This window comes from Sturnira hondurensis, unplaced genomic scaffold (assembly GCF_014824575.4).
Source record: "Sturnira hondurensis isolate 20B ecotype Veracruz unplaced genomic scaffold, ASM1482457v3 Scaffold0008196, whole genome shotgun sequence".
In the NCBI taxonomy this organism is placed as follows: Eukaryota; Metazoa; Chordata; class Mammalia; order Chiroptera; family Phyllostomidae; genus Sturnira; species Sturnira hondurensis.
Genome location: NW_028080827.1, coordinates 16108796 through 16136657, shown reverse-complemented (window position 1 = coordinate 16136657; position 27862 = coordinate 16108796). Strand labels below are relative to the sequence as shown.

The 27862-nt window shown below is 47.2% G+C and overlaps 1 protein-coding gene across 21 annotated transcripts; it reads right to left on the bottom strand.

Moving 5' to 3' along the window:
- Positions 1-27715, bottom strand: TPM1 (tropomyosin 1). 21 transcript variants are annotated; one of them, XM_037054061.1, is made up of 10 exons: positions 27509-27715; positions 26601-26726; positions 26268-26393; positions 14240-14373; positions 12018-12135; positions 10771-10841; positions 9909-9984; positions 9393-9455; positions 9049-9118; positions 1-1350 (listed from the first exon to the last, which is right to left on the bottom strand). In XM_037054061.1, exons 1-10 carry the CDS (start codon positions 27620-27622, stop codon positions 1268-1270), a joined length of 981 nt encoding a protein of 326 aa, XP_036909956.1. In that variant the 5' UTR covers positions 27623-27715; the 3' UTR covers positions 1-1267. The 21 variants fall into 21 exon arrangements, with proteins under 21 accessions (XP_036909956.1, XP_036909945.1, XP_036909943.1 ...); XM_037054046.1 differs by lacking the exons at positions 1-1350; positions 9909-9984; positions 26601-26726 and adding exons at positions 6072-6156; positions 7549-7627; positions 10437-10512; XM_037054041.1 differs by lacking the exons at positions 1-1350; positions 26601-26726 and adding exons at positions 6072-6156; positions 7549-7627 and having other exon boundaries at positions 27509-27713.
- Positions 27716-27862: the final 147 nt, after the last annotated feature.

Below are 27862 nucleotides of genomic sequence, written 5' to 3'. Positions count from 1 at the left end.
TTTAGAAAATGTCCTACAATGTGCATTTTATTCCATACAATTATACAATGTTTATATATACAGGAGTTCCCCCCTTATCCATGGCTTCACGGTCCTCGGTTTCAGTTAACTGCAGTCAACCATGGTTGGAAACATGAAAAATTTCAGAAATAAGCAATTCCTAAGCTTTAAATTGCGCCCTGTTCTGAGTAGTGTGATGAAATCTCGAGTTGTCCCATTCTGTCCTGCCCAGGACGTGAACCCTCCCTTTGTCCAGCCTCGCCATCTCCACACTTAGTAGCCCTCTTGGTTATCAGACCCACTGTCTTAGTCTCCCAGTACTTGTGTTCAAGTAACCCTTATTTTTTAATGGCCCCAAGTGCAAGACTCGTGATGCTGGCAATTCAGATATGCCAAGGAGAAGCTGGAATGCACCCCCTTTGAGTGAAAAAGCATGTGTGCATAGGAGAAAACACACAGTAACTAAGGTTCAGTATCATCTGTGGTTTCAGGCATAAGCTGGGGGGGTCTTATGATGTATTCCCTGGGGATAAAAGGGGCTACTGTAGCTGTAACTCCTAAATGTTTTTTATCAGTTTAGTGTAGTGCCTAAATTTTCACTGTAACATGGAGACATGAAAGGAGTGGAAATCCACACGGAATGCTTTCCTGTGAGTTGAAATGAGCTCCAGGGGTGGCAACTGGAAGGAAACAAAAGTCGTAAACAAGCCGTGTGGCTAACATACCCTGGGCTTTAGGGAACTCAGACACATAGAATCCATAGTCTCATCTCGTAGTAAAACCCAAGAGAAAGTAGGTTAGTGTTGGACAGATTTCTAAATTGTACAATATTGAACAAAGACCACAGTGGGACCTTCTGTTTAAAGTAGCACCAAATCCACACCTGACTGCTTCCAACAGTCATCTTATCTTCCTGCTGAATGTACTGTTGGCACTTTGAGTGGAAATCTTTCTGCTTTGGTGAGGATTCCTGGATTGACTAAGCGTACTGTGTTGCTAAACCCTCTACAAAGTGTGGCAATGTCAACCTGGGGAAATGGCACATGTAAATCATCGTCGCTCCGACATGGGCTTGCCTTTGTGTGTGTGTGTGTGTGTGTTTCCCTCACCCCAATGTCGCTGGCATTTTGCGGAGGTTTCTGTGACAGTGGTAAAAGTAAATAAAAATGCATTTAAGGGGTTTCATGGTAAGCACGGTGTTGAAAAACAAAATAAAACAAACAAACAACAAAAACATGAAAGAATGTGGTCGCAGCTAAGGAGGTTTTCACATGTTGTTTAACTCCAGTAAAGTCTGATCCAACATCTGATGCATACTAAGGTTTTCTTCTTTGGCATGAGCCACTTTCTCTGTGGTGGGATTAGAAAATCAAGTCATGAATAGCTGCGCTTTGGACACGACGACCGTTTGTACATTCAGGCAGGCAACATCGATCACAAACACAGGATGAGACGATCAGGACTAGGCATGCTTGTCAGGCATCACTCATTTCTAGACAAGGACCTACAGAGAAGGCAGCTGCCTCTGGCCCGAAGGAACCACAGGCACAGCGGGTTCTCACGGAGCAGTCAGGCGAACCCTCACCAACACTGCACTCAGAGGGTAAGAGGCAGATGGGTTGGGTGAAGGTTCCCTGGTCGTGCGCAGTGGGAACAGGGAGAGGTGCCGGCAGCGCGGGAGTTAATGACAGCGGACACTTCGGGGTTACAGGCAGTTACCGGTCTGGGAGTTGTGCGGTAACACAATCTCACAGAAAACAGAGATGCCGTAAGTAGGTTTTCTGACAACTTTTCAAATAATTTATTTCTGTTGCTTATTAAAAAAATTATCAACATGTTTCATGCACACTTCAGTAGGACATTCTCTTACTATTCTTAACAGTGGTCTATTTGTTATCAGCATGACATTCTCACCAGATTCTTACAACACTGTCAGACTGAATAAAAGCATACCTTCCAGACAATCGGGGACTTCTGACATGAGCTCCTGTTCTCAAAGGCGATTTTGCCCAAGCATAGGTACATTTAGTCATATTTCGAACACTATACCAGGTATTAAGAAGGTAGGAATAGGCATATGTAATAGGAATATATATATTATATATTATACCCTATATATATAGTTATATATAATATATATATATATATATATAGTTATACAGAAACACACCCCTCTGCTTTGGCTTTCTAACTTAAAGTAGGACTCAGTTCTCTGTAGGAAATAGAAAACTTTTTTTTGAGATCTTCGTTATATACCAGCTCAAACAAGAGGACCTGCTGTAGCAAAGAGGAGTGCTATATTGTCACAAATATTTATTCATATACATAATGATTATATTTTACCATAAAAGTTATTTGGGGATTAGAGAGAACTGAATTATTCCAGATAGAAGAGGAAAATGCAGACGAGGCCAGCCTTTCGGCTGAGTCCTTTCATGTACATTTCTGCAGAACCCTATAGTTGAAGGTGTAACAGTCTTAGATTTCCTGACCATGGGCTCCATTCCTAGAATTCAGCCCAAGTTCTTTCCCACTTAAGTTTAATCCTCATTCAGGGCCAGCTTTAGTTGGTTAGTTAGGCGGCGGTTTTGCTCAAGTTGCTGGTAGAGTTGATCTGTACAGGTCAGCAAGCAGGTTAGCAGGAAAGAGGCAGAAGAAGAGAAGTTAGCTAGACTTGGAGAGAAGAAGTTGATAGAACACAGAGATACCTCCGACACTGGTTACTTGCTGAATGGGTTACCCGTACCCCACAGTCATCTGTCCTGTGCCCGGGAAGGTCGATGGAAAAGGTCTGGCAGACTTAGGAACAGCCAAGACTTCTCTCTCTTGGTGGGAGGGGATGGGAAGGAAAGGAAAGGGAGCAACAGGGTACAAAGAGGAGAGAGAGTGGGTGTCCCTCTTGCACCTCATGACCACCACTGCATGAATTTGGTCGAGTGCAGTTTCTGGCAACAGCCCGAGGAACCCAGGCAGGGCTGGAGGTGGGCCCAGCATGCCATCTACTCCTGGCTAGCGCTCAGTGGAGACTGACAGTGAAGCTTCAACCTGCCCACTTGTGCTCGCCCCTTCCTAGAACCCTTTTCATCCTCATTCTGGGGCTGACTTTCCTTTCAGGTGGTACCAAGAGGGGGTGGCTACCCCTGCTGCCTGAACACTTCCTGAAATGCAGAACTAAGCTCCCCGTCCCTGTGCCCCAATCACCAAGATACAGGGTGGAGATTCTGAATGCTCATCCAGTTTTGATACAGGTGTGTGTTGTCCTATTCAGAACAGCAAGAGAACAGGCACTTATCTCCACTGACTGAAAATTTACCTTTACTTCCTGAAGATGGCATGTACGTTTGGAACCAGATGCATGCATATAGAATGAATAAAACCTCAAACCTCCACATGGAGACGAGCGTGACATAAATTTTACACATTGGCATGCAATCTACTCAAATAGCAACGAAGCCAGACACAAGAATCAGTCTGCATCCGAAGGTCCAGGGGACACCCACACAATGAAAAAGCCGGGAACCTACTACAAAAACCTGGAGGACACAAGATTGTGTTGAGTCATGATGACACCCTGAATCCAGAAATTCTACTTAATGATCTTGAAAAGCTGATCCTACTGCTGGGGAAAATGAAAATGTCCAGCCTCTAGTCCCTAGGTCTATTGGGAAACTTATCAATTCTAACTTTCTCTAATAAATGGTGGGAGATGGGGAAGATGCTCTATTCATTGTGCTTTCTAGCTTGAGATATCTTCTGTTTTGTCTTCTCTGCTCATCCAAATTTTCTGAATATTTGAAACTCTGGCCAAATGTCACCTTCTCCAGGGAGCTCCCAGTCAGAAATTTCTTATCTTTCTCTCTGACTCTGAACACATACTGTTTATTAGACTCACTTCACTCCTCTATCTTCCCACCTGATGGTGAAGAGCATTTCTGATTCATCTCTTTACCATATCCTGACCACCTTCCACAGTATCTTGTGTATGGTAGATGCCTGGGGGTTTCAAAATCAAAACCCTGCTAGCCCATCCACACTCTCACATGGGGAAGGACGGCCAAGGGCAGGCGGACTGTCTGTTTGCTGAGCCAACGTTAAGCCAAGCTGGGATGGAAGAACTTTGGAGAAACCCTGGATCAATGTGAACTCAGCTTAAATGATCAGCTGTCCCTACCCCCATCCTCCTTGCGACTTGTTCCACTTCAGCTGCCATGGAGCTGGAAGGCCTGGGTGAGGGCAGGAACCAGAATTGGTTCTACACGTGAGTACCTTCCCCTCTTGTGCCACCTCCCAGATGTCTGGGGCCTCTAGTGCTCAGACTCAGCAGTGCTTTGGGTTTGGTCCAAGTGCTTTTGGTTCGTAGTATGGCCTGGTACTACGAACCAGAAGCCTAAGCTCTCACAACTTCTTGGTGAAACCAACTTACTATTTATCCTTTTGTGTACCCATACCTTCCTGGGCTATTCCAGGTTTGCCTTCCCAATCTATCAGTAGATAGATTTCCCCTGCAGAACATATAGGAAGGGCAAAGGTCTCTGGGAGGGTTTCAAAGCAACAGACGTGCCTTCAGATTCCCTGAGCACGTGCTCAGCAGAACTTGCGGACTTGTCCTTTTGTCTGCTGCAGGAAGCAGGGTCACTCAGAAAGGCCCACTTCTGTTACTCTGAATTTTAAAAAGCACAGGGCAGGAGTCACAGCCAAAAGCCTTAGGAAAAGGAAAACATGAAATCACAGAAGTCTTGATACTCTCCAGGGAGAGACACTGTCCAGAATCTAAATTTTAAAAAGCCTACTGTACCATTACTGAAGTACTTTGTGGCCCTCTTAAATACGTAGTATCTGCACTGAAGTCTCTGTAGAGAACTGGTATTTCAGTTTGTCCAAATTTACCCGAGTATTAACAGCAGTATATCAAACCTCATAGGCTAACAAAACTACACTCAAACAGACAGAGATCACTGGTATTTAAAACACAAGAGAAATACAGCCAGACTGCGGAGGATAGAGAAATGCTGGGAATTAGGAAACAAAAGTCCACATCATTATGAAGTTCTACAGTGTTTTTTAATTACTTGATTGCTGTTTTTGAAGGGAATAGTGAAGCCCAAATAAAATGTAATTGTATTCTGAACAATTTCCACTATTTTTATAGGAAAAAGAATCAGTGTTAATGACTATACTTTAAAAGTGCCCACAAATTTAAAAACAGCTCTTATTGCAGAGACTGCGTGTGTACAACCCTCCTAAAAAACGTGATGTACTCGAGAGCACAAAAGTCTCAACCTGAACGTAATCGCATTTAGAAAACTTGAGATGTTATTTCAGGATCCAAATGAAGGCGGCTAAGAATACTTTTAAGAGGCTTTAACTATTCCTTGTGCTGTAAAAGGAGGGTCAACTACAGCCTCCACTTACATACTTTGATCCAGTCCTTTTTCACCTTCCCCAACACGGAGATTCCCGGCAATGTGGGATGGCTGCGGAGACTTCATCACGAGCCTTCCATGAGTCAGCCGCGCCCTCTGAGGCAGGGCCACCTAACTACCAACAGAGAGGGCTCACCACATCCCCACCAAACCTCTGGCAGAGGAAGACACTGCCCCAGCTGCACCTCCTGACTCCCAACAAGAAGTGCGTCCTGGGCAGAGGTTCTAGCGCAGCCGCATCCCAGAACCATCACAGTCCCTAAAATCCCACGGACGTCCCGGGCCTCACTCTAACCTCTGGAAACAAAAAGTCTTGGGAGGGGCCCAGGCATGAGTATTTTCTTTCAGAAGTTCCACCAGGAACTACTGCCTTAGGAACTCTTGACATTAATGTACAATGTTCAGAATGCAAAATAAATAATAGAATAAAATGAAAAAGCAGAGCCAAAAATGAACCCTCGCATGTGTGAAGCATATTTGTGTTTATTCAGTGTTGAAACTAAAATGTGAAGTAAAAAGAATAGCAAACAGAAATAGCTTACACAGTGTTTATTTTACACTGAAATGAAGCGCTTCTGGACAACAGGAAGCGCGCTGTGCGCCTGGCCCTAGGGCAGGGTGCGAAAGGAAAGAACCAGGGTCAGCTGGAGGAGAGACAGACGGCAGAGCTCAGAGAGGTGGGACATCCAGCTTGATGAAGGGGTCTTGGGAGGAGTGAAGCAAAGAAACTTATCTGCATGAAGAGAAAAGGTGGGAGAAAAAGAGAAAAAAGTGGCACAATGGAAAAAAGGAGAACCAGACTGAGAGATGAGAGCAGCACCGGAAACGGAGGCGAGACGCGGACATGCAAACCTGCTGCCAGCTGCGCCTACGGGAGGTCGACCCCTGCCCGCCCGGGGCTGGGCCTGAGGCCTCGCATGGCCCCTGGGAAAGGGTCCATTTTAAGAAAACCCATGACCAGAATTTAAACTCAAATTCTGAGCTAAATCCATCTTTTAGAATAATCACTCACTTGATGATTCAAATTTTCCCCACAAAATCACCACATTTACAGTCTGATGGAAAAGACCTTGGGAGAGAGATAATCTGACCCACCCTCCAATTTACACAGGAGGGAAGAGAGGATGAAATTCTCTATGGTTTCCATGGTGACTCACATCTCTGAGGGTAACGGGGAGATTCTGTAAACTGTAAGGCAGCAGGCACATGCCACACCCTTCAAGCTACTATTTTTTCGGCACGGGTGAAATTAAATTTCCAGAGTACCTGGAATTCAGTGCCAGAACATTATGATGTAGGAGAACCCTCTGTGAAACATTCCAGGTTAGAATTTAAAGAGGCAGAACAAGTTTGCATTTAGGTTCGGTTAGTAATGTGTAAATTAGTTGTATGTGTTCAAGGTTCTCATGAAAACAAGGCCATTTACTCCATTTACTACCCAGTAAAAGCTGGGCCACTCGCTCCCAGAACTCATATTGTAATTATTTATGTCCCACTTCTTTGACACAAATTGTGGTGTTTTAGTTCCTTTGATAGAACCAGAAAAGCAAAGGCTTGGTTACTCAGCAGAGGGTTCACGTCTCTCTATAATTCTTAACAGTGAGGAAGAGATGACAGTTTACAGCTAAGCTACACTGGATCAATTTCCTTTCCCTCAGGCCCTCTGCAATCCGACACTTCAGGGCTCCTAAATTTATATTTCTTTTTGGAAGGTGATACTTTATTTAATTAAATCTCAGGAAATTAATTTTTAGTACTTCTTTGGGAAGTTCCTGTACAACTGCATGGCCTTCTAATTTTACTTGAACCCAGTTTAATTTCCTGAACGCATAGTGCTCAAGAGATTCATATACCAGTTCGGTGCTTGGTGGGGATGGTCTAGCTTAGAGATGGAGCAATGAATGGATTCTGAAGGGAAAGTGATCTGTACGGACAGACTTAATCGACTTGGCCTTTCTATTAGTAGAATGTGAAAAAACCCAACGACTACCCTAGGTTACGCAGAGAGAGTAAGCAGAGAGCTGTAAAGATGGAGATTCTGGAGGCACAGGAGGGAGCAGTGTTGAGTTTTATCACATTAGCATGAGCGCACGGGTGTGAGCAGGCAGGGTGGATGCACATTTACATGGAAGTCATATCGTTGAGAGCGTGGTCCAGCTCCTCGCTGATGGCTTTGTACTTCAGTTTCTGAGCATACAGCTCGTCTATGACCAGGAAGTGGAAGGCAGAGGTGCAAGGACATGGAGAGTGACCAAGAGATGGAGGGTGAGTGAGGGTGGCGCGGCGCCATCCCGACACAGCAGCAAGAAAAGGGCAATGCAGGAAGGAAGTGGTGCCGCAGCAGGTGGCCAATGCAGGAGGCGTGCGTTTTGTTTTTAAATGAATTGAAACAAAAACAAAAAGAACAAAACCCATTAGAAAATAAACCAAGGAGGACGCAATATGAAAATCATAACAAATATGGTAAGTATATCGGTAACTATGGTAAGCCCTAAACAAAAACCACAGGAGGATGTCTCCTGGGTGCGTGACAGAATGTCTTTCTTTTCTAGAGCTGTCTTTTAATTACACTGGAGTCGCCAGCCAACTGCAACTATAAACAGTGGAAAAAATATACAAGGGCAGTGTTTTGGAAGAACAGTTCGTGACTACAGTCTATAACCCTTATCTGGCTCCACCTTCAAACCACTGACTTCCTGACCAGACTAGACCACTGGGACATGGACTTCTCTGTGCCCTGTATGCTGCTCATGGTCTTCACATTCCAGCTGCCCTGCTGGTGGCCCAGAAGGCCTGACAAGTGAGGAGAGCCACACTTTTCATGGTGCTGCTGTGCCAAGTCTGCAATCTACTGTTTGTGGTAATGGCTTCACACTTGGCTGTGGCAGGACAGACTGTTTCACAGCCATTTGTTACTCTCTCCTCTCTACGAGTTCAGTGATCGTCTGCACTGACCTCCAGTCCCTTCTCCAGCTCCTTCTGCCTTGGACGTGTGTATTTTATATATTTTGTTCATTCTTTCTTTTTATTGCTGATCTTCACAAGACTTTGAGCTCAACATTCAGGATTTGAGACACAGTGGGTGTTACAATAAAACCTACATATCTTAGGGGACAAATGCTTAAATCTGGAATTGCAGTATCCGGCCCCCACTCCTCCTTCAGTAAGTACACAGAGCACTTCGAGATAACTAACGACAAACTCCCAACCCCTCACACTGATTTCACACTTGGAAGAAGATGGGTTGTATCTAAGGAGAAATCCACACCATTCTGATAAGTAAGAGGTATCACTAATAAGAAAATATACTGGAGTCATTCTCACCTACAACCACCTTACCCACAATGAAAAATAACCTTGCCACACACCTGAGAATGTGAGGCAACACTGGGTGGCATCTGCCATATAAAAAAAAACACGTGCCCGCCTGGTGGCTGAGAGTGAGTTGGTGAGCAAAGGACTCAGGTCCAAGAGTTGAAGAGCCACAGAATGAAACCCCAAGGACAGACAGGAGGAATGTGCAAGAGCAAAGGAATGTATCAGGGTGAGTGCACTTGGATGAGACCATCGTTTTGCCAATACTCAAACATAAGGATCGAATGAAAAACACAACTCAAGACCTTACCTTCTAGGTCATCAATGCTCTTCTCCAATTTTGTTACTGACCTCTCTGCAAACTCAGCCCGAGTCTCAGCCTGCAATGATTCGATTTGTTTTGGTCAACACTGGGATGTCTTAGATTTCCACAGGGAAAACGAGAAAACGGAAATCAAAATGGGTTTGAAACTACTTGTCAGTCAGTCACTACAGGGAGGGGTGGTGGCTTGCACAGCTGGGAACGATGGGACTATCTCTGAATATTCCTGAGATGCGGTGTCACAACTTTGAAATGAAAAAGCCCTGGGCTGCTCCATAAAACAAATGCATTTATAATCCAGGTGGCTCTGCCCAAAGCATTCAGAACATTACCTCCTTCAGCTTGTCAGAAAGGACCTTGATCTCTTCTTCATATTTGTCTTCCTTCTGAGAGTACTGTAATTAGAAAGAATGTTCCAGATGTCAGAGCACAGCTCACTTTATACTCATGTCTTCTGATACAAAGAAAGTGCCAGCCCAGCAAACAGATGTTGGGGATCTCTCGGGAGGTAATGGAGCCTCCGGGATCAAATGGCACACGACAATGCAGTCTCTGTTTTCCTGCCTATTGTTTTACATGGGATGAGAACAAGATAACATCCACTTGGCACTTGGTTCAAATTAAATTGTTACAGATGACTCATATACTCAACATAAAACATATTCTCTACTAAAAAAAAAAAGAACCTGTTATTCAGTAACCATCACAAAATCACCGCAACACGATGCCATTTACTAAAATGCCCAATGGACTTAGGGCTTTCAGCAGGAGGGCCTCAGGAGAGGAAATGCGGTGACTTTTGAGCAGCTTGGAAAGACGCCTTCCCCCACACCATGCTCCTGGCCTACCTTCTCAGCCTGAGCCTCCAGTGACTTCAAGTTGTTCGTCACAGTTTTCAACTCTTCTTCAAGCTCGGCACATTTGCTAATGTTTTCGATCAGAGGCAGAAAGGGTGGGAGACAAGCCAAAGGAAGGAGGAGAGAAAAAGGAGAGGGATGGGAACACATGAAAACCAAGTCCTAGAGAACAAGGGGCTGCCTCAAAGTAGCCAAATCATCAGGCAGTGAAGCGCTCGATTTTGCCGTGGACAATGCCCTCCAACCTTATAAAAGCAGAAAGGCAGGGTGACAAACTCCAACAACTTTGAAATGTGATAATTTGGCTCCTTTTTTGGCTGCACCAAAGAGCATTTACGAAGGAAAAACAAAGGAGTATAAAGAACCCAAAGAAAGCACTTAAAGCAAGATATAAGACAGCAGAGGGCGCAGTGAAGGTGCAGTTGTTACACCAAACGAACCAGTAGGTAGTGGAAGCTGAAAGACGTCTGGGCTGGAGTTTTTAGTTAAACCTAAAAACCACACATGAGCCATCAGTACCTTATCCTCTGCAGCCATTAATGCTTTCAAGGTCTGATCCATTATTCTTAATTGTTCTTCCAGCTGTCGAACTTGGCTGTTAGTGAACACAGGAAATGCACAAGGCCATTCTCAAAATCAGTGTGCAGGTAAGGCATGCAGTGATACACGCATTCACACACAGATACCCCACACATGTCCTCCATGTTCTAGACTCATGGCTCATCAATGTCAAATGAGCACACAAGGAGCCCGGAGCTGAAACAGGTCAATGTGCAGCTGCCAGAAGGTCATGCCGTTTAGTCACTGTTCTGCAGCACCCCACACACAGCATCCTGGCGCCGGGCCTGCTTACCCTTCTGAGAGCTCGGCCCGCTCCTCTGCACGTTCCAGGTCACTCTCAATGATGACCAGCTTACGGGCCACCTGCAGCAGGCCAAACACAACACACACAAACACTGTGGGCTTGCCAGGTTTGAGTAAGGGGGTGTTGGGGTGGGGATTGCATCCATCAGTCTCCAGAAGATCTTGTCTACAAAGAAGATGATCCTGTTTCTTGTGGACTGGAGATGCTTCTCTCCATCAGGAGTGCCAATGGAGAGGAGACCAAAGACCCAGAATGGCTAGTTATGGATGGACAGTCTCATTTAAGTGTGACCCATGGGAAGTCTGTATAATTACATAGCAGCCAAACCAAAGTGTGGAAGAAGGGAGGAATATGAAATTCACAACCTCAAAAATAGCAGTATGATGAGACACGATGCATTTTATGCCAAAAGGTAGAAGCTGCCAAGAATACACTGTATACTTCAATCTCCTTTTTGTGGTGAAGATTAAAAATGCCAACAGAATAGCAAGAGAACCTAACAGGAAATGAGCTGGTGAGATGACTAAGGACGTCAGCTCTGTATTCAGCGAAAGAACTAACAAGAGAAAGGATCCTCTGATCCCTTTCAAAATTAGTGGGCATAATGTGATCTGGAATAATAATGATAGTCATAATAAAAAGGAGAGTCATGCTGTTTCAAAACAGCCATGGTACAATGAGGGCAAAACTTAAACCTTAACAGCTATGTTGCTCTGCTGTCACAGGAAGCTGTTTCCATGGGGACATGATTTAACGGCAGACCTATGTTGATAATGGAATTCTACCACCTTGGAGCGAGAGGAGGGCAAATTGAAAATGTCCTCCGTGAATCAATCACCTACGCCAAGTGCATGGCCCATGGTAGGCGAATTACTCCGAGAACTGCTTGCACAGTGCCCGACAGGCTCCTTCCACAGACACAGGGGCCCAACTCTTCCTTCCCTGAGCCAAATACCCTTTGTCCTAGTCTTTTGGGGGTTGGGGGAGGGGCAGGAGAAGCAGCTTTGGTCTTTCCCAGTGTTTATTGATTGGCTTCAGGATGAAGCTTGGGATCCCTTAGCCAGACCAAAAAGAACCATGTTCCTCAAAGGAACTCTGCTTCTCCAAACCACCCATTTCTGCTGAAGAAGCTGACTGTTTCACTTAAGAACGCAAGGCAGTATACCCTGCTCCACCCGCCCACCCACCCCGGCCACTGGTGGGGTTCCACAAGGCTTTGGGCCCTAGGATCTGACCTCTTCATACTTGCGGTCAGCATCTTCAGCAATGTGCTTGGCCTCTTTCAGTTGGATCTCCTGGATTTCCATTTTCTCCTCATCCTTTTGGGCTCGACTTTCAATGACTTTCATGCCTCTGAAAAGGAAGACAAGCAACAAGACCCAAGATGCAGAGCGGACCTCCGCAAACCCACATAAGGCACTGCAGAAGTTTGTGAGGCTTAGTGTCACTGGCAGATCAAAGCAGAGCACAGAGCTACTTTTATTTTCCAAGCCATGAAGCAAGAGTTTCCAATGCTGAAGGCAGAAAGATATACACTTCTGTGCCTTGCAAATGAAACCTCACACTCCCAGCACCAGTGAAACTGTCCAGGAATCTAATGTGAAATAAAAGACATCATGTCAGAATCCTGCTTGAAAGTGGGCAGCAGGGAGACAGGAGAGCCAACACGCTTTACTTGCTACATAAATAGTAGGATATCTTTTCCTGGTGGGCAGCTCCAGCTTGAAAATGGACCAAAGTTCGAACAAAAGCATATTTATCTTTGTATACTTCCTACCACAAAGAAGGTGGTTGTTCTTACCTCATCAGCCACAAACGTAAATACCAGATTGAACCATATGAAATTGCTGGTATTTGACCATGCCAGACCTGTACAAACAGCAGTTTCCTATGGGTCAACCTAACACTTTAGATAAGAAACTGAGTTTTGCCTTCAATGGAACTCTTTAACAACAGAGGGGCTGAGAGGGCTGATACCATCTTCTGTGCCGACATGTATGTTTGGATCCTATCGCATGGTATTAAGTTTGGGGCAATGTTAAGTGATTTATAATATATTACAGACCGATGGTGTAACAATTTATGTTAAAATGGGATTCATGACCAAAATCTAAGTAGGCAGTAACATAAATAAGCCATTATTTTTTGATGAAGCACTGCAGTGTTTTAGGAGACTTGAGTTCTAGCCTGGGCCCAGCCATAAGCTGGCTGGGAGAGACCCTGGGCAGGCCACACCAGTCTCTGGGCCCCAATGTTCTCACTGGAAAATCAGGGACTAAGAGTAAATGATCTTGCAATTCCTTTTTACTACAAAGTCTAACATTGCCAGATTCAGATCGCCTTTTGGGTTCATTACCAAGTATATATCAGGAAGAAGTCGGCCACAAAACCACTGGTATGTGTACACTGCTAGAGATGAGTCATCTTCAAGTAATTCCAAAACTCTTGGTTAGAGAAGAAACAATAATGAGTTATGAGCTGACAACATCAGCTAGAAAGCTTCTTTAATCCTCAAGTCTGAAATCATTCTTTATCCTCGGTGGCAGGGAGCAGAAAGTCACTCGAAGATGGAGAAATGAACAAAATCACTGATGGCATTCACCTGCCCAGCTCACAGCAGAGACCTACACATCCTGCGTCCTGAGCCACCACACACACTGCTCTGCCGCCCCTTGTGCAGCTGAACTCCCTCTAGCATCATGGAGTCTTTCTAGGAGTGTCCCTGTGCGATGTGAGTATGTTAACGTCAACAGTTGGGCGTAAGAGAAAATGCCTTCTAGAGTAAGCAAAGTTGTGCAGGTCTACACGGCTACGGTTTGCCTTTACTGCCACAGAGCTCCACCTCGGCGCAATAAGTCCGGGAGAGCCAGGCTGCAGTGGGGGCAGGCTCGGCAGACGCAAGTGCCTGCCTGCATTTACGTGTATGTGTGTCTTACTAGCATTACAAAGTCCAAAACCATTTACTTTCGCAGATCACATTTCTGTTTTATGTGTGTTTGTTGGGCTATTTGACAATGACAGCCCATTTTCATCTAAGTCTAAGCCTCCATGGTATGCTTTAAAACAGTTATCTTTTAAAAAATACGCAATTGCTTCAGGGTCAGCAGGGATGGAGGAACCGTTATGCACCCCTAGAACTTCTGGTCTGTCTCCCTCGTTGGACAGTGGGCTCTATGAGGACAGGAATAGGATCTTTTTCTTCTTTGTAACGTCTTCTTCTTTGGGGTTTAAAGCCCTCATGTGCTTTGTCTAAAAGCACCCATGTTAAATGAACAAAACCAATAAATCAACCACTATTGTTAAATGAACAAAATCAATAGTTACACTTGGGATCAAATAAGGAAATGATCCCACTAAGGAACTGCAAAACTCTTAAAGCCCAAGATCAGAGAAGCCCTCCTGCTCCACCAAGAGGAAAGGCCTACGCTAGGAAGTGGGCCGAGTGAAGCGCCCTTACCTCTCGCTCTCATCTGCTGCCTTCTCAGCCTCTTCCAGCTTCTGCAAAGCTGTCGCCAGACGCTCCTGGGCTCGATCCAACTCTTCCTCAACCAGCTGGATGCGTCTGTTCAGAGAAGCTACGTCGGCTTCAGCCTAGGCAGAGAGAGTGAAAGGCATTTTAGAGCTGGGGGAAGTGAGAGCAGCGCTTTAGAGAAGTGGCCGAGACGCAAACACTGATTTCACATAGGAAGCCTGGGCCTGTGATGAGCTCCCCTTAAAGGCATCAGAAGCCCTGGTCAGCTTTGGAGTTCTCCGGTCCGTTCACACATTTATTTATATAGAGAATGTCCATATTTGTGTATACGCAAATCCATAAATACCATTCTCGTTGGAAAGATGAGCCATTACCAAATGCTCTCTCGCGTAGTCCTTTTCTCCCACAGATTTCAGCACACTGGCTTTACCTCACTGCAGCCACCTGACCCACTGGGGGCCTGAAGTGTGGGCAGGGACAGCATGGCTCATCCAGGCTCAGCCACGGAAGGCAAGGGCGGTCCAGCCAGAACTCAGATTCTGGAGTCTCAATTCTTCTTTCTCCAGACCATTTTTCTCAAGGGGCTTCATAAAGGAAGTAAAATATTTCAAAACTCAGGGGTTCTAACACACATACCATACAGACACAACTAAATCCAGTAACCCTCGCCCTGCCTGCTTTCCGGTGACTCTGGAACACGGTGACACAAATTTCCCAAGTGTTTCCGACAAAGCCTACTGGAATGTCTAAGTCAAGGTTACTATAAGAAAAGTTTCAGACTCTTTATGAGAAAAGCAGTACAGACACTGTTTTTATTTGTATCCATCTCCGAAATAAGATGTTTCTTTTCTGGGGATGTGATGATTACCTGCTGTTGTAAGCATTGTTACTATGGGCCTCAAAACACTGGGGAGACGGAGAGTCTGTTAGATACATTTGCCCCGGTAGCTGTTTAAATATTATGCCCTCAAGTGAGATAAGGAATTTATCAATCAGGTTCTGTTTCTTCATCCTCATCCACTTTGAACATCTAGTTATCTGGGGTGATGTGGTTTTCACGACATACGGAGAGTTTTCTAAAAATCACAGTGCACACTTTGGGACCTAGGCTAGTTCTCTATCTACATCCCTTTCTTCTTTACTCAACCGCAAGCTTCTTATGTGCAGGGAATCTTGGTTCTTTGCACAGCGTATGAGCTCAGTAAATGTCTACTGAGTAAAATGAGTAAAACCAAGCTAATTTAAATAAAAGCAACTTTCTTAGCTCAACTTTCTTATCAGGACCATCCTGATACATCCAGTCTGAAGTGCACATACAGTTTAGAGGGAGGCTGTGAGGATGACCTTGAGTCAGAGGAATTACAAGTACCTTCAGCTCTTTGCTCAACTGTGCCAAGTTTTATTCGGGAAAGGGAAGTGATTAGGGCATTTGGTGAAGGATGCTTTATAAAAAACACTCAAATACATTTTTATCTTGTCAAAAGTGAACTATGTAGTAAAAACTGGTTGACGGAGGCGGGGGGGGGGGAACTGGATCTGAGGGGCACAGTTCACAGCTGGACTAGCCCCCCCGAAGGAAATCATCACTGATGCACCGTGAGGAACGGGCCCCACTGAGTCTGACTGGCAGGCGGCGGGTAGTTTTTTTGGAGGAGGGGTGACTGGAATAGGAATAATGTATTTCTTCATTACAGGGAACTGTCTTTTTAAAGTCTTTAGCCCTATTTTTAAAAACTGGAAGGAATATACATTAAGTATACTTTGGGGCCAGGTCAGCTTTCTTCACTTTTCTGTTTTTCCCATGTCCAGTATAATTCAATTCTTTTACAAATGGGAGAAACACATAAGCAACTCTGAAGGTTAAAAACAAAAATGAAGAGCAAAAACCAACCAGCCAACCCTCGATAGAGTGTGTAGATCATATATACAAAAGTACCCCCCTTTCTGTCCTTATTATTATTAATATAAAGGCAAGTATCCTGTTACAGGTGGTGTGGCCAGAGAAATATCAACACTATTTTTTAAACTATTTTTTTGTAGCCACCACATTATTATGTCCCTCCTCTGCTTTCAGTCTGGGTCCCAGCCTCCAGGACTTTGTGCCCATAGAAAGGAGAGTGCTTGTGATCTGGGAACAGAAACTTCTGGGTGACAGGCCAGGCTAGGTCAGCTTCCCACACAGCTGGGGCACCAGAGTGTAAGGGCACAGGCCCGCACATTTGTTTCCGCCTCTGCACACAAGATCCCCCAACCCGAGATGCCCCCTATCAATCTGTATCATCCTTCTTATTCTACCCCCCCACCCCCAATTTGTTCCTTTAGTTTTGGACACTGTTTTTATAAATGTCACTACCTCTTTTCTCCCAGGAACACTTTGTAGGATCTCGTACTTCCTGACATTACGGGTTGTAACCTATGGAATGCCAGCCAATGCAGCCGCATAAAGGGCACAGAGCAATGACTGGGAGTGGAGATAGCGGCCAGCGCTGGCGCACACAGAGACCTCTAGGTGGTCTGCAAAACAGAGGCTTCAACTGATCAGCTGGAAGGACGAGCTAAACAGCTAGCTAGGCATCTTCCAGCAGTCCCCACAACTGGCTGAGTGTCAGAACCCACTAGGAGATATGTATTAAAAATACAAACTTCCAGCCCCCATCCCTAGAGCCTCTGATTCAGGCCAGAGGGGAGGGCAAGAATGTTCACAATAAATAAGCAACCGGTTCCATTCCTGCGCCGTCCCCCGCCCACCACCTAAAAGCTGGCGAATCCTGTGGGAACGGGAACCACTCTCTAGCTCTTCCTGCAGAAGAAAATAGGAGGAGGGTGGGGTCTTCGACCCAGCATGCTGAAGTACACCCAGGTCAGCAGCTGTCAGTGGGAGACAGGACTCAAATCCAGGTGGTCTAGCTCCTTGCGTGCTGGCTCTGTCTCTTCCCTCACGGCCTCTGGAACCTCAGGGAAGACCTGAACTGGTGGTTCTCTCCCTTGGAGGCTTTGCTCTTTCTAAGTCATGGGGGGGGGGACGGTCCTCTACATCCGTCCCCACCCACACACATGGCCTTTAGTGACAGATACTAGCCAGGACTAGGAGAACAAGTCCTGGTTACTGTTTTAAGTAGTGGCCACTAAACAAGACCTCTCGATCCCTTTTGAAATAAGTTGTGGAATAAAATTGAAAACCGTCAAGTAACACTCCTAATAGCTCACACAGGGACACAGGGTTCTTGCTCTCAAACCCAGAAGCCAGTGCCCGCTGCCCCAGAGGTTTCAGAGCAGCACAAAGGTACCTGCAGGTCACCTCTGTCCAGGGTACAGCTAACTTTGTAAGGGCCCCCTGGGAAAAACCTGGGATCTCGCTGGCTTCTCAGGCCCTACTACCCTGGTCTGATTGCTATTTTGTTTGGTTCCCTAGAATTGATCTTTCTTTCTCTTATTTTCCCTTTTTTTTGGACGAGGGATAGAATTATGTTCTGTGTTCAAAAGGTCCACATAACTTACCTTCACTAGCTTTCACTGCCACTATGGGCTTTCTAAGTTCTGAGTTAGACACTGTCTAAGGTTCCTTCCATTACCGCACCTGGGCAGTCTGCTTAAGACTTCACCTGCTGTTGCCTCTGCCAGTACAAGCCCGCAGCCACTTGACCATCTGTCATTTACAAAGCAGATATAAATAACAAGGCCTTGGGGAAGGGTCAAGACCCCAGATGCAAATTATTTCCGGGCATGGAAATTACCCTTAGTGTGCTGGGTTAGCTGCTCTAACAGCAGCCCTTGTGTTGATGCTGCTGGCGAGTCTTTCAGTTTGGGATGCTACTTTCTTTTATTTCAAAAGTGCTATTGTAACCCAGCATGTAATGAGCTACTCGGAAGCGAGACTGCTACATTAGCAAAGGCTACCAACTGTCCTCCTGTAGTTTTGTCGTCATACAACTGCCAGGAACCCCGCACTGCACTTGCCAAGTACCTCAGAGTTAGTTGCACACTCAGTCTTGTCTCCTCTGTGCCGCCCCCTGGCCCCGCCCCCCAAGATATTAGCTGGGCGGGCACATCACTTCCCCTCCCCCGGCCACTCCAACAAGGTACTACACTGCATTCAAGGGCATGCCTGACCTAATATAGCAAAATATTATCCCCAAATCAGATTTTAAAGAAAACTCTTACAAGACCTGTATTTTCAGGGCATCCAGATGTTTTAGCCAACACAACTAACACAAAAGTTAAAAATATCAATAAAGAATTAACTGTAGGAGAATATTATTACACCCTAAAAATCTGGAATATGTTTTCAAAGTCCTGCCTGAACCAGAGTGCAGCAAGGGATGATCAAAGGTCAGGCCTTTTTATCCCAGGCAAACTGAAGTTACACAGGAGTTTCACCCGGCTTGCTGTGTCAGACCAAGTGACTAGAGCCAAGTTAAACTTCTGCCCTTATATGGTAAGGAAAGGGGGGGAAACACTGATGACATTAAGGGGCACTCCCATGGATCACAGATAAACACAACCTCCTCTATCGGTGCCAAGGCCTGTAATTTACGAGGCATGTTTGTATAACGAGGGAGAACGGACGTGAGCGGGGCATTGTCGTGTCTCTGCCCTCCCTACATATGAGAGCAGAAACTGAGAAACCATTCCAGTCACTGCCCCCCTGGGGGTGCCAGTGTGTACACAAAATGCACCCTCAGTTTCCTCGTCTTGGAAATGTCTGCCAGCTCTGAAGAAGGAAAGGGCTCGGAATTTTGTAAATCGGTTATTTCTACGATTTAATATAGTTACCAATGAAGAACCTTCAGGTGGCAATTTTAAAGTCTCCTTGTTCGCTGGGTAGTATCTGGAAAGGAGGAAGGACTGACTCCCCCTTGCTACTTGTTCCTTTGATGAGAAAACCCAGCAAACAGAACGCTCTTGAGTCACAACAGGTAGCAGCAACCATTACATCAAGCCAAGCAGCTACATTCCAACAATTTGAAGGGCCCATACACCTTGGAAAAGCAAACCAGCAGGAAATAAGGAATGGCTTATTTTTCCAAGGTAAGTGCTGGTGTAACAGTGCCAACTAATTACAGCCTCTCTAAATGTCTGAGAATTTGAATTTAAGCCCAACTCTCCACTCAAGTAATTCTTCTTCTTCTTCTTTTTTTTTCTTGCAGTGGTTAAGGCTTTGTCCCTAAACCTCCACTTTCACTGCCAAGAGAAACTGACTACCAGCTTAACTCACAGCTATGTCTGACCAAGAAACCACCTTGCATCAGCTATCTTTAAGTTCCAGTTTCAGAGGTGAGGAATCACTCTCAATCAGAAATTCAATGGCTTGACCCAGTCCTCAAGTTGTTATCTTAAAAGGTTCTGTGTCTAATCACCCAGACAGACTGTTTTCAAAAATTACTTAAATAACTGAAGCTATTTAAGCCACTCTTACTGTAAAGCATTGAAAAGAATGAAGGCATCACCTTTAGCAAACTGGCACAGGAAGATCACTTATAAAGAACACACAGAAAAGGTGAGTATAAAAGTAACAATGTGCCCTTCATACGATTTATCTTGTGTCTAACATCAATCACTAGGCCAGGAGTCAATAAAAGGCTCTCTTGTACAGGACCACACATTCCCTTTCTTAGCAGGGTGAGGGGAGTTCTACTGATTTCTACCACCAAGTACTGCGTCAACCCTCCCAACATTCCTTTTCCGTTGCCCATGTCCTTGGAGTCTCCAAGTACCAAAAAAAGAGAAAAATTGTATTAAAAGCATTTAAATGTATCGGTTTTTTTGAACTGATTTTTTAACATTTTTAAAAAAATTTATTTATCTTTAGAGGGGAAGGGAAAGAGAGAGGGGGAGAAATATCAATGTATGGTTGCCTCCCATGCGTCCGCCGCTGGTAACTGGCCTGCAACCCAGGCATGTGCCCTGACTGGGAATCGAACCGCAATCCTCTGGTTCACAGGCCCGCGCTCAATCTACTGAGCTACACCAGCCAGGGCTTAAATGTACTGTTTTAAGATACAATGCAATGAGCAGGCTCTTTCCAAGACCCTCTGATAGGTGGGGAGTTGAAGGTGAAAGAGCGATGAGCTCTGGGCTGTGTCATTTTAACACTGGCTGACACACAGCACCCGCCCTGTGGTGCCCAGAAGCACTGCAATTCCTCTATACACACGAACTCCTTGCACCCTCACAACAGGCAGGTGCCGGGATTATCTCCATTTACAACGAGGGAACTGAGAGACTAGGGAGGTAATTAGTCCAAGGTCTCACAGGTTATAAGCAGTGGAAGATTCAAATCTGGGCCCTGAGCTTTTGTTCTTACCCATCCATTAGTTCTCATGGTTCGAGGACAGCTGCTAGCCAGCCAGAGAGGCAGCTGGAACCAATTCACAGCCCAGTTAAATTCAGAGACATCCACGGGACCATTTCTAATGAGTCCTCTAGAGATAACTGTCTTTTGCTTACTGATTTTGATTCCTGTCTGTATTTTACCTGAAATTTCCTCTAGTTAGGCCTTCCTCATAGGTGGGGTTGTTTGCTTTTATGTATTTTATGCAAAACAAGTCTTGTAGTTTTTGCAGCCAGCCTTGTAGTTTTTGCAGCCAGCTGTACACTTAACCAACAACGATTTACTCAACTGAGAATAGGCCGGTATTAAGCACAGCTGGACACCATATTATCACGTGTCATAAAATTCCCAAGGTGTTATGAATATCCTGATAAAATACACACACTCACTCACTCACCAATCAACAAACAGCAAATGCCTAAACTACCTGAGATCCTGTTCCTGTTTGCTGGATACATTTGCCTTAGCAGAAAGAAGGCAAGCCAGGCATTACATTCAACATGGGGGAGGGGGAAACCGGCAAGAGACTACACCCAATAATCACTAACATTTAGCCAACTTTCCCCAAGATTTAGTAACAGAGGAATATCTATCTGTATTAAAAAAACTGGGTGGTTAGAGAAAGGGAAAGGTCAAAGGGCCACCAACTACACGAGCCAGAACCAGGCGTTGTTAATGCCTCAAGCATCACAGAGAAACAGGCTTCCAGAAAACCAAGGGTCAACGGGGATGGTGGAGGTTAGCATCCCCGGGTCCCAAAGCCCAGAAGGGCCTCAGACTTGACCTGTGGGCGCCCGTTCGCAAAGGAAGGGATTTCCCTCTATCCTTCCCACCGTCAAGTAAATAATGCCAGCAGCGCAAAGTGCACATCCCGGAGCACCCGGGGCACTCGGGCCAAACGCAAACACCCCAGAAATGGAGCCCTTTCTGGGAAAAGCTGCTTCCAGACCCTTCTCAACACCACTCCTGCTTCCTTCCTCTTGGAGCTTTTAGGTTAGACCCGAGAGCTGGAATGGAGGAACAGAGAAAAATAGGGAGGGCCCCTACGCAAAGTCCGACACCAGCAGCCCAGGTGCGCACCGGGGCGTGGGGGCAGGGACAGGTGGGCTCCAAAGGGCTCTGCGGCGCGCGGTGGGGCCGATTAGGGAGGAGGCGCTTCTGGGTGGGGAGCTGGGGTGGGTGATGGGTGGATCCCTTACGGTTTCCCTGAGCTTCCTCTCGTAGTCCAGCTCGCGCTGCAAGCTGCCTGCGCGCTCCTCCGCGGCATCCGCCTGCTCTTGCAGGCTCCGGATCTTCCTCCGCACCGCCTCCAGCGAGCTGCTCCCCGCCATGGTGCGAGGTGGCGGCGGGAGGGCTACGATGGGAGAGGCCGGCTGCGGCGCCTCTCGAACGCCCGGCCGCCCCGCCCAGACCTCGCCGCACGACGGCGGCGCCCCCTGCGGCCCAGGACCAGCCCGGAAGTCGCGGTCTCCCGGGCAGCGCAGGAGAACCGCAGGCGAGTGCGCGAGCGCCAGGGGCGGGCACAGCCGGCGAAGACGGGCGCGCGCCGAGGACCCCGGGAATTTGCAAACCGCGGGAGGTGCTGCGCATGCTCGCTGAAAAGGGGATGGTAGGCGTTGGAGGCGCACTACAGACCTCTAGGCGGATTGGGTGGGCCCTGCAGGAAAGGAGGCCACCGCTCCAGGGATTTTACTTCAATTCCCACCGCCCCTCCCCGGCTTCAAGACGTCCAGCGGTAACGGGCCTGGTTGCCAAGGGGTACAGTGCCGCCTATTGGCGGCGGGCGCTCCTCTCCGGATCCCGTATTCCCAGGCTCAAAAGGGAGACCTGAGCTAGGGGTTTGAGGCCTTAATGTATCCCAAAGTGACTGTCTGTTCCTCCTTGTGAAGAACCCCAGAATACACGACTCTAACAATAATAGCCTCTTCAAAACTCACGAAGTGAAAACCACTAACATATTACAAAACGATTAAACCTATTCTAAATGCAGTCTTCTTAGATTAGAATCTGGCTCCTAGTTTTTTCCTGGCTGTGTGACTTTGGACAAATAGCTTGATTGCTTTGGGCTTCTGTGAAAGTGGCGTTAATGGCAGTACTTTTCTCACTGAGCTGATGTGAAGGTTTTGCAATAATTAATATAAAGCACTTAGCTTGTACATACGTTTGTTAAGAACTCAGATGATAACTTTAGTTAAAATATAGGCTGATACTATTTTAAGAGCCAGGTTGGGGCCCATAATGAGCTATTTATCCCAGCCTCTCTGGGGCTCAGTTTCCTGTCCATAAAAACAGCCATCTCAAGGGTCCCTTCTGGTCACAACCTTCTCTGATTTTAGATTAACCTCCGAGACCATCTGGAATTTGACCAATTCTGGGACCGATTGGCTTGCTTTTAAAAGGCACACCAAGGAAGGCTATGGAACCCTACGAGAGCATCTGGGTACAGCTGGACGAAAACCACCATGGACACAATCTCTGGGAACTGGCCTCTGCAAATTTGCCCCTTGGGCTGTGTTTTTAAATGCCTGCTAAGTCTCCCAACTTTCAATTCTCACCTTTCTCGAAAGAGGCCCTTCAAGTCAGTTCCTGAATGGAATAAGTGTGGGAATAATGAAGAAAAAGAAAACAAACCTGACATCCCTTTCCTCCTCCAGAGCCCTAACCAAGAACCTCCTTAGCCTCCTGACTCATTTTCTATGGATTTTTTCACAGCCTCTACCGAGATGTCCCAAACCCCGACATGGGCCCTCTTATCCTGTAGGTGGAGCCTGCGGCTTTGTTTCCACACAGTTCATCTGGTCTGGAGGGAGGTTACAACACCTCCCCTAAAGGAGTACAGACCATGGGCCTCCAACGTTGATGAGGAGGGGGGAATGAATGTCTGAGAGCCTCCAGGAGGAGCCTGGGAAACTGCTGGACTTGCAAGTGCTTTAAGCAGACAACTAAGGTTCTGTCTTTTCAACTGCCTCAGAAAGTCCGTTTCAGGTGAATTAATTTTCATGCTGATGTCATTATACAAGTGAGTAGGACAGTTCTCAGCCTTGGCTGCACATTGGAATCACCTGGGTATTTTTAAAAAATACTAATGCCTGGGTTCCGCTCCCAGAGGTTCTGATTTAATTGGCCTGGATTTGGGGTTTTTAAAACTCCCTAGGTGATTCTGCTTAGATCGGGTTGAGAATCACTGATTTAGAAATCAAAGACCTACAGGGAATAAGCATCAGATACATACAGTTATTGGGGCAGAGGTCGAGGGCCAGAGCCTTCTACCCCTTTCAGCCTCACTCTGGTGGAATGGCTACAAAATATTCAAAACAAAACCACTGGTGATGCTGCCCGATGAATTACCTCTTTTTAAGCTAGGCAGAGCCCACTTCTGAAATAGGATGTGTAAGTATGGGTAAATTAGAAAAATGTCCTCAGTAGTAGTAATAGTGCAAAAATATCAAACTGCTTTACAGGTCTTAACTAGGGATGGACAAGGTAATGACACTGAAATGTCCTAGTCATAGATGTCATATAATACCATCTCAGGGAGCTGACCTCTCTCCCACCTCCCCCTTTCTCTAGAGACATCTAGTCCCTGCTTCAGAATCACTCTAAATACGGCATTTCTTCACAAACTTTTTCAGCATCCCTACAGGTAGGTTCCAAACAACCTAAAATGTCTTAAAGGGGATGCCGGCCAATTTATACTACCAAAATAAATAAATACATAAATAATAAAAGAATCAAAACAGGGTTGCAAAAATCTCCCTCCCCTGCTGGCCCTGCCCTGCCTCCCCCCCACCCCCCCCTCGCTTTAAATATCCTCTCTCCCACTTCTGGCCCACCTCATTCCTAAGGCTCCCTTAAACAGCTTTTCAATGAAGACCTGTAGCACTACATGGTCCCCAAAATTATCATCTATTTTTCCGTAAGAACTGTAGTATCTTTCCCCCCTTCTCTTGCCTTCAGCTTTCCTGAGCTATTTTAAAATTCTCTGCATTCTTTACCTTATAAGGAATATCTCTCCTTGATCTATCAGCGGCTCTTTTGAAAAAGCTAAATAAACGTCCTGCTGGAGAATTTTNTCTCTCCCACTTCTGGCCCACCTCATTCCTAGGCTCCCTTAAACAGCTTTTCAATGAAGACCTGTAGCACTACATGGTCCCCAAAATTATCATCTATTTTTCTGTAAGAACTGTAGTATCTTTCCCCCCTTCTCTTGCCTTCAGCTTTCCTGAGCTATTTTAAAATTCTCTGCATTCTTTACCTTATAAGGAATATCTCTCCTTGATCTATCAGCGGCTCTTTTGAAAAAGCTAAATAAACGTCCTGCTGGAGAATTTTGGGGAGACAGACATCCTCCATTTAGTCTTATACGCAGCAGACATCTGATCTACATTATACAAAGCAGACAGTTATGTGTTCTCTGGCTCTTTTCTAAAGCCAGGTAGTTTGTAATTTAAATATTTTAGTTAAATCAGTGCTTCCCTGAACCCCCTTTCTAGAAATCTTGATTTTCACTGAAAAAAAAAATTTTGTCAGCTTCTAAATGTCCCAAGTCTGGATTTTCACTCCAAAGCACACTTGGAGATGACATTACAAGCCTTTTTCATACCACAAAAAGCCTTTCCTGATTTCAAGACCCAAGACTCTCCAGCCATTTGCATTTTACTTTCAGACAAAACAGTCTACCAGTTCAACTTCTGGGCATAGCTTTTCCCTGGTGCTCACACATTCTTGGAATAGTTCCCAAGGAATTCTTTCCTAATTGGGCCTCTAGGCTTAATTAGCTTCTAGAATGGAATCCAACGGTGTGACAAGAAGTCCTTTGGAAATCTAATGCGTAGCTTGACTTATGCAGCAGAAGGGGCAAGCTCCTCGGCTAGAAAGAGTCCTCCAAAGGGCAGTGAACAGAATGCTGGTTGAGCTTTTAGTGTGTGTACCACCCCTGAAACTGCCTGGTGGTTGTCCGAGGCTGACAGGTGGGGGTGGGGAGAGCAGGAGGGGCCGGGGGCAGCCAGCTCACTCTACCATATAAAGCACTGAGCTATATATAGTCCCCAGCTTACTTTTTGGACGTAGTGCCCTTAGTCTGCAGACCCAAGCAAGTATCATCTTCCCAGGCAGATCCTAAGGGCTGAATTAAGGCTTTCTTGGTGAGAAAGGAAGCCTCGAGGGCCGCACCATCCAGCTCAGCCTTCTAAGTAAGAGTAGCTCCAACTACTCCTTCAGTCTAGAGGCCAGGCCCCCTGGACCCTGACTAGACCCACCACTGAAAACCAGGCCTTTCTACCCACCAGAGTTGGCAGAAGGAAAGAAAGTGAAGAAATTAGGCATTCTGCCTGCACAAACCTTGGTGAGGACACTTCAGAGGTTTTCTGCCACATGGGAGGCAAGGTTCACCCTAGCATCCAATTTCAGCTGCTCTGTCCTCCCAGTTTCTCACCCTCCGCCCCCGCCCCGGGGGTGGGGGTAGAGAAGGAGAAAAAGAGAGAGGAGTGGATGAAATATGAATGAATGTGTGCCGAAGCCATCGGGGGCAGACTCCAGTGCTCTGGGCCAGGGCAGGGCTATGTGCAGGTGTCCAGACGGAGGAAGCGACCCTCCTCCACTGCTCTCTGGCCCCTGTGGTGACTCCAGAGTGGCGATGCGACGCGGCAGGAGGTGAGGGAGGCAATGTGTGCATGCACTTACGTCGGTGGCCTTTTTCTCCGCCAGCTCCAGCTTCTCCTGGGCATCTTTAAGAGCCTCGGAGTATTTGTCCAGTTCATCTTCGGTGCCCTTGAGTTTCTTTTGCAGCGACACCAGCTCATCTTCCAGCTGGGAGTTGGCCGTGGGGGATGGGGAGTGGGGGTGCAGCAGGCAGCGTGATCCCGCAGGGGAGGGGTGTGGGTGCACAGAACCAAAAGGACAGGGACAGCGGGACAGACAGAGGGACAGACAGGGAGGGAGAGAGAGAGACAGAGAGAGAGAGAGAGAGAGACAGAGTTAGCCATCCGTGAGCTGAGCCGCGCGATGCCCGGGTACCTTGGCGGCGGTCTCATTGGCGGCCAGGAGGCTGTCCTCCGCCTTGTGCAGCTCCTCCAGCACCCGGTCCCGCTCGTCCTCCGACGCCCGCAGCAGTTTCTCCTTTGCCGCGATGTCCTCCTCCAGCTGGGGGGCAGAGGCGGGCGGGCGCGGGCAGCCGGCACGGACCGGGTGTGAGACACACACACACAACACATGGGCGCCGGGTTGGCTGGGGCCCCTCCGGCACGGGGTGGTGCCGAGTTGGGGTTCGAGGGTCCCCAGGTAACCTCTCGCCGGGGCTGGAGGCACACGGTGGCCCACCCTGTACCCCGACCTCCCCCAGGACGAGACTCCTGCCGAGACTCCTGCCGGGGTCTCAGCGGGCTTAAGTCCGCAACTTGGTGCAGAAAAACGCCCCTCTCTTCCTGGCCTTTGGGCCGTACTCTCTATTCCAGCCCATCTTTGTTCTTAGGGGAAAACTCCATGACCCTCACCCCCACTCCCCAGCCTCCGTCCCAGTTGAAGGGTGTATTCTCCCCAGGCAAATGAGGCCAGAAGAACGTATGGCACTTTCTGGACTTCAATCCCTTCAACCACCCCCCCTCGCCCCCGCCCCATCCTCACCCCGACGGATCCAGAGAATCAAGTGCCTCTAGGGCTTGAATGGACTTCGAGGGCTCTGGGAACCAGGGAAGGCGGGTTCCCATCCTCAGACGGGACCAAAAAGTTAGAATAAGCCTGAGTCTGGCTCTTTCCCTCCAGCCCTCGCAGACGCGGGTCCCTGGCCATGCTGGGAAGGGGGTGGCTCCCCCAGTCTCCTTGGTGAGGGGCTGGGAAGGGGTGTCAGCCCCGGTCCCAAGGCTCGGGGACACCCAGGTGGGCAGGCGGAGCGCCGGCGCCCAGTGGGCGCAGCGGGAGGTGCAGACCTGCTTGCTCCTGTCCTCCGCCGCCTTCTTATCGGCCTCCGCCTGCTCCGCTCGATCCAAGGCGTTCTCCTTGTCGAGCTTCAGCATCTGCATCTTCTTCTTGATGGCGTCCATGGTGGCGGCGGCGAGGGGCCCGAGGGCGGCGGCGAGAGCGGCGAAGCGCGAGCGCGGTGGGGCGGCCGAGCCGGAGTGCGAGCGCGGAGCCGCCTGCTGCTCCCAGATATGTACTTTCCCAAGGGGACGACCGCATTCCTCAAGACAGCCAATACTTTTTTGGAAAAGCTTTTTTCCCCTGCCCCCTTTCCCCTCTCCTCCCTCCGCCCCCTGCGCCCTCCCCGCTCCTCCCGCGGGGGC

Coding starts and splice junctions, on each gene's coding strand:
- TPM1 (XM_037054061.1), bottom strand. CDS start 27,622: ATGGACGCCATCAAGAAGAAGATGCAGATGCTGAAGCTCGACAAGGAG. Junction 26,727..27,508: donor CGGAGGACAGGAGCAAGCAG/GTCTGCACCTCC, acceptor TCTGCCCCCCAG/CTGGAGGAGGACATCGCGGC. Junction 9,985..10,770: donor CGGGCCGAGCTCTCAGAAGG/GTAAGCAGGCCC, acceptor CGAAAACATTAG/CAAATGTGCCGAGCTTGAAG.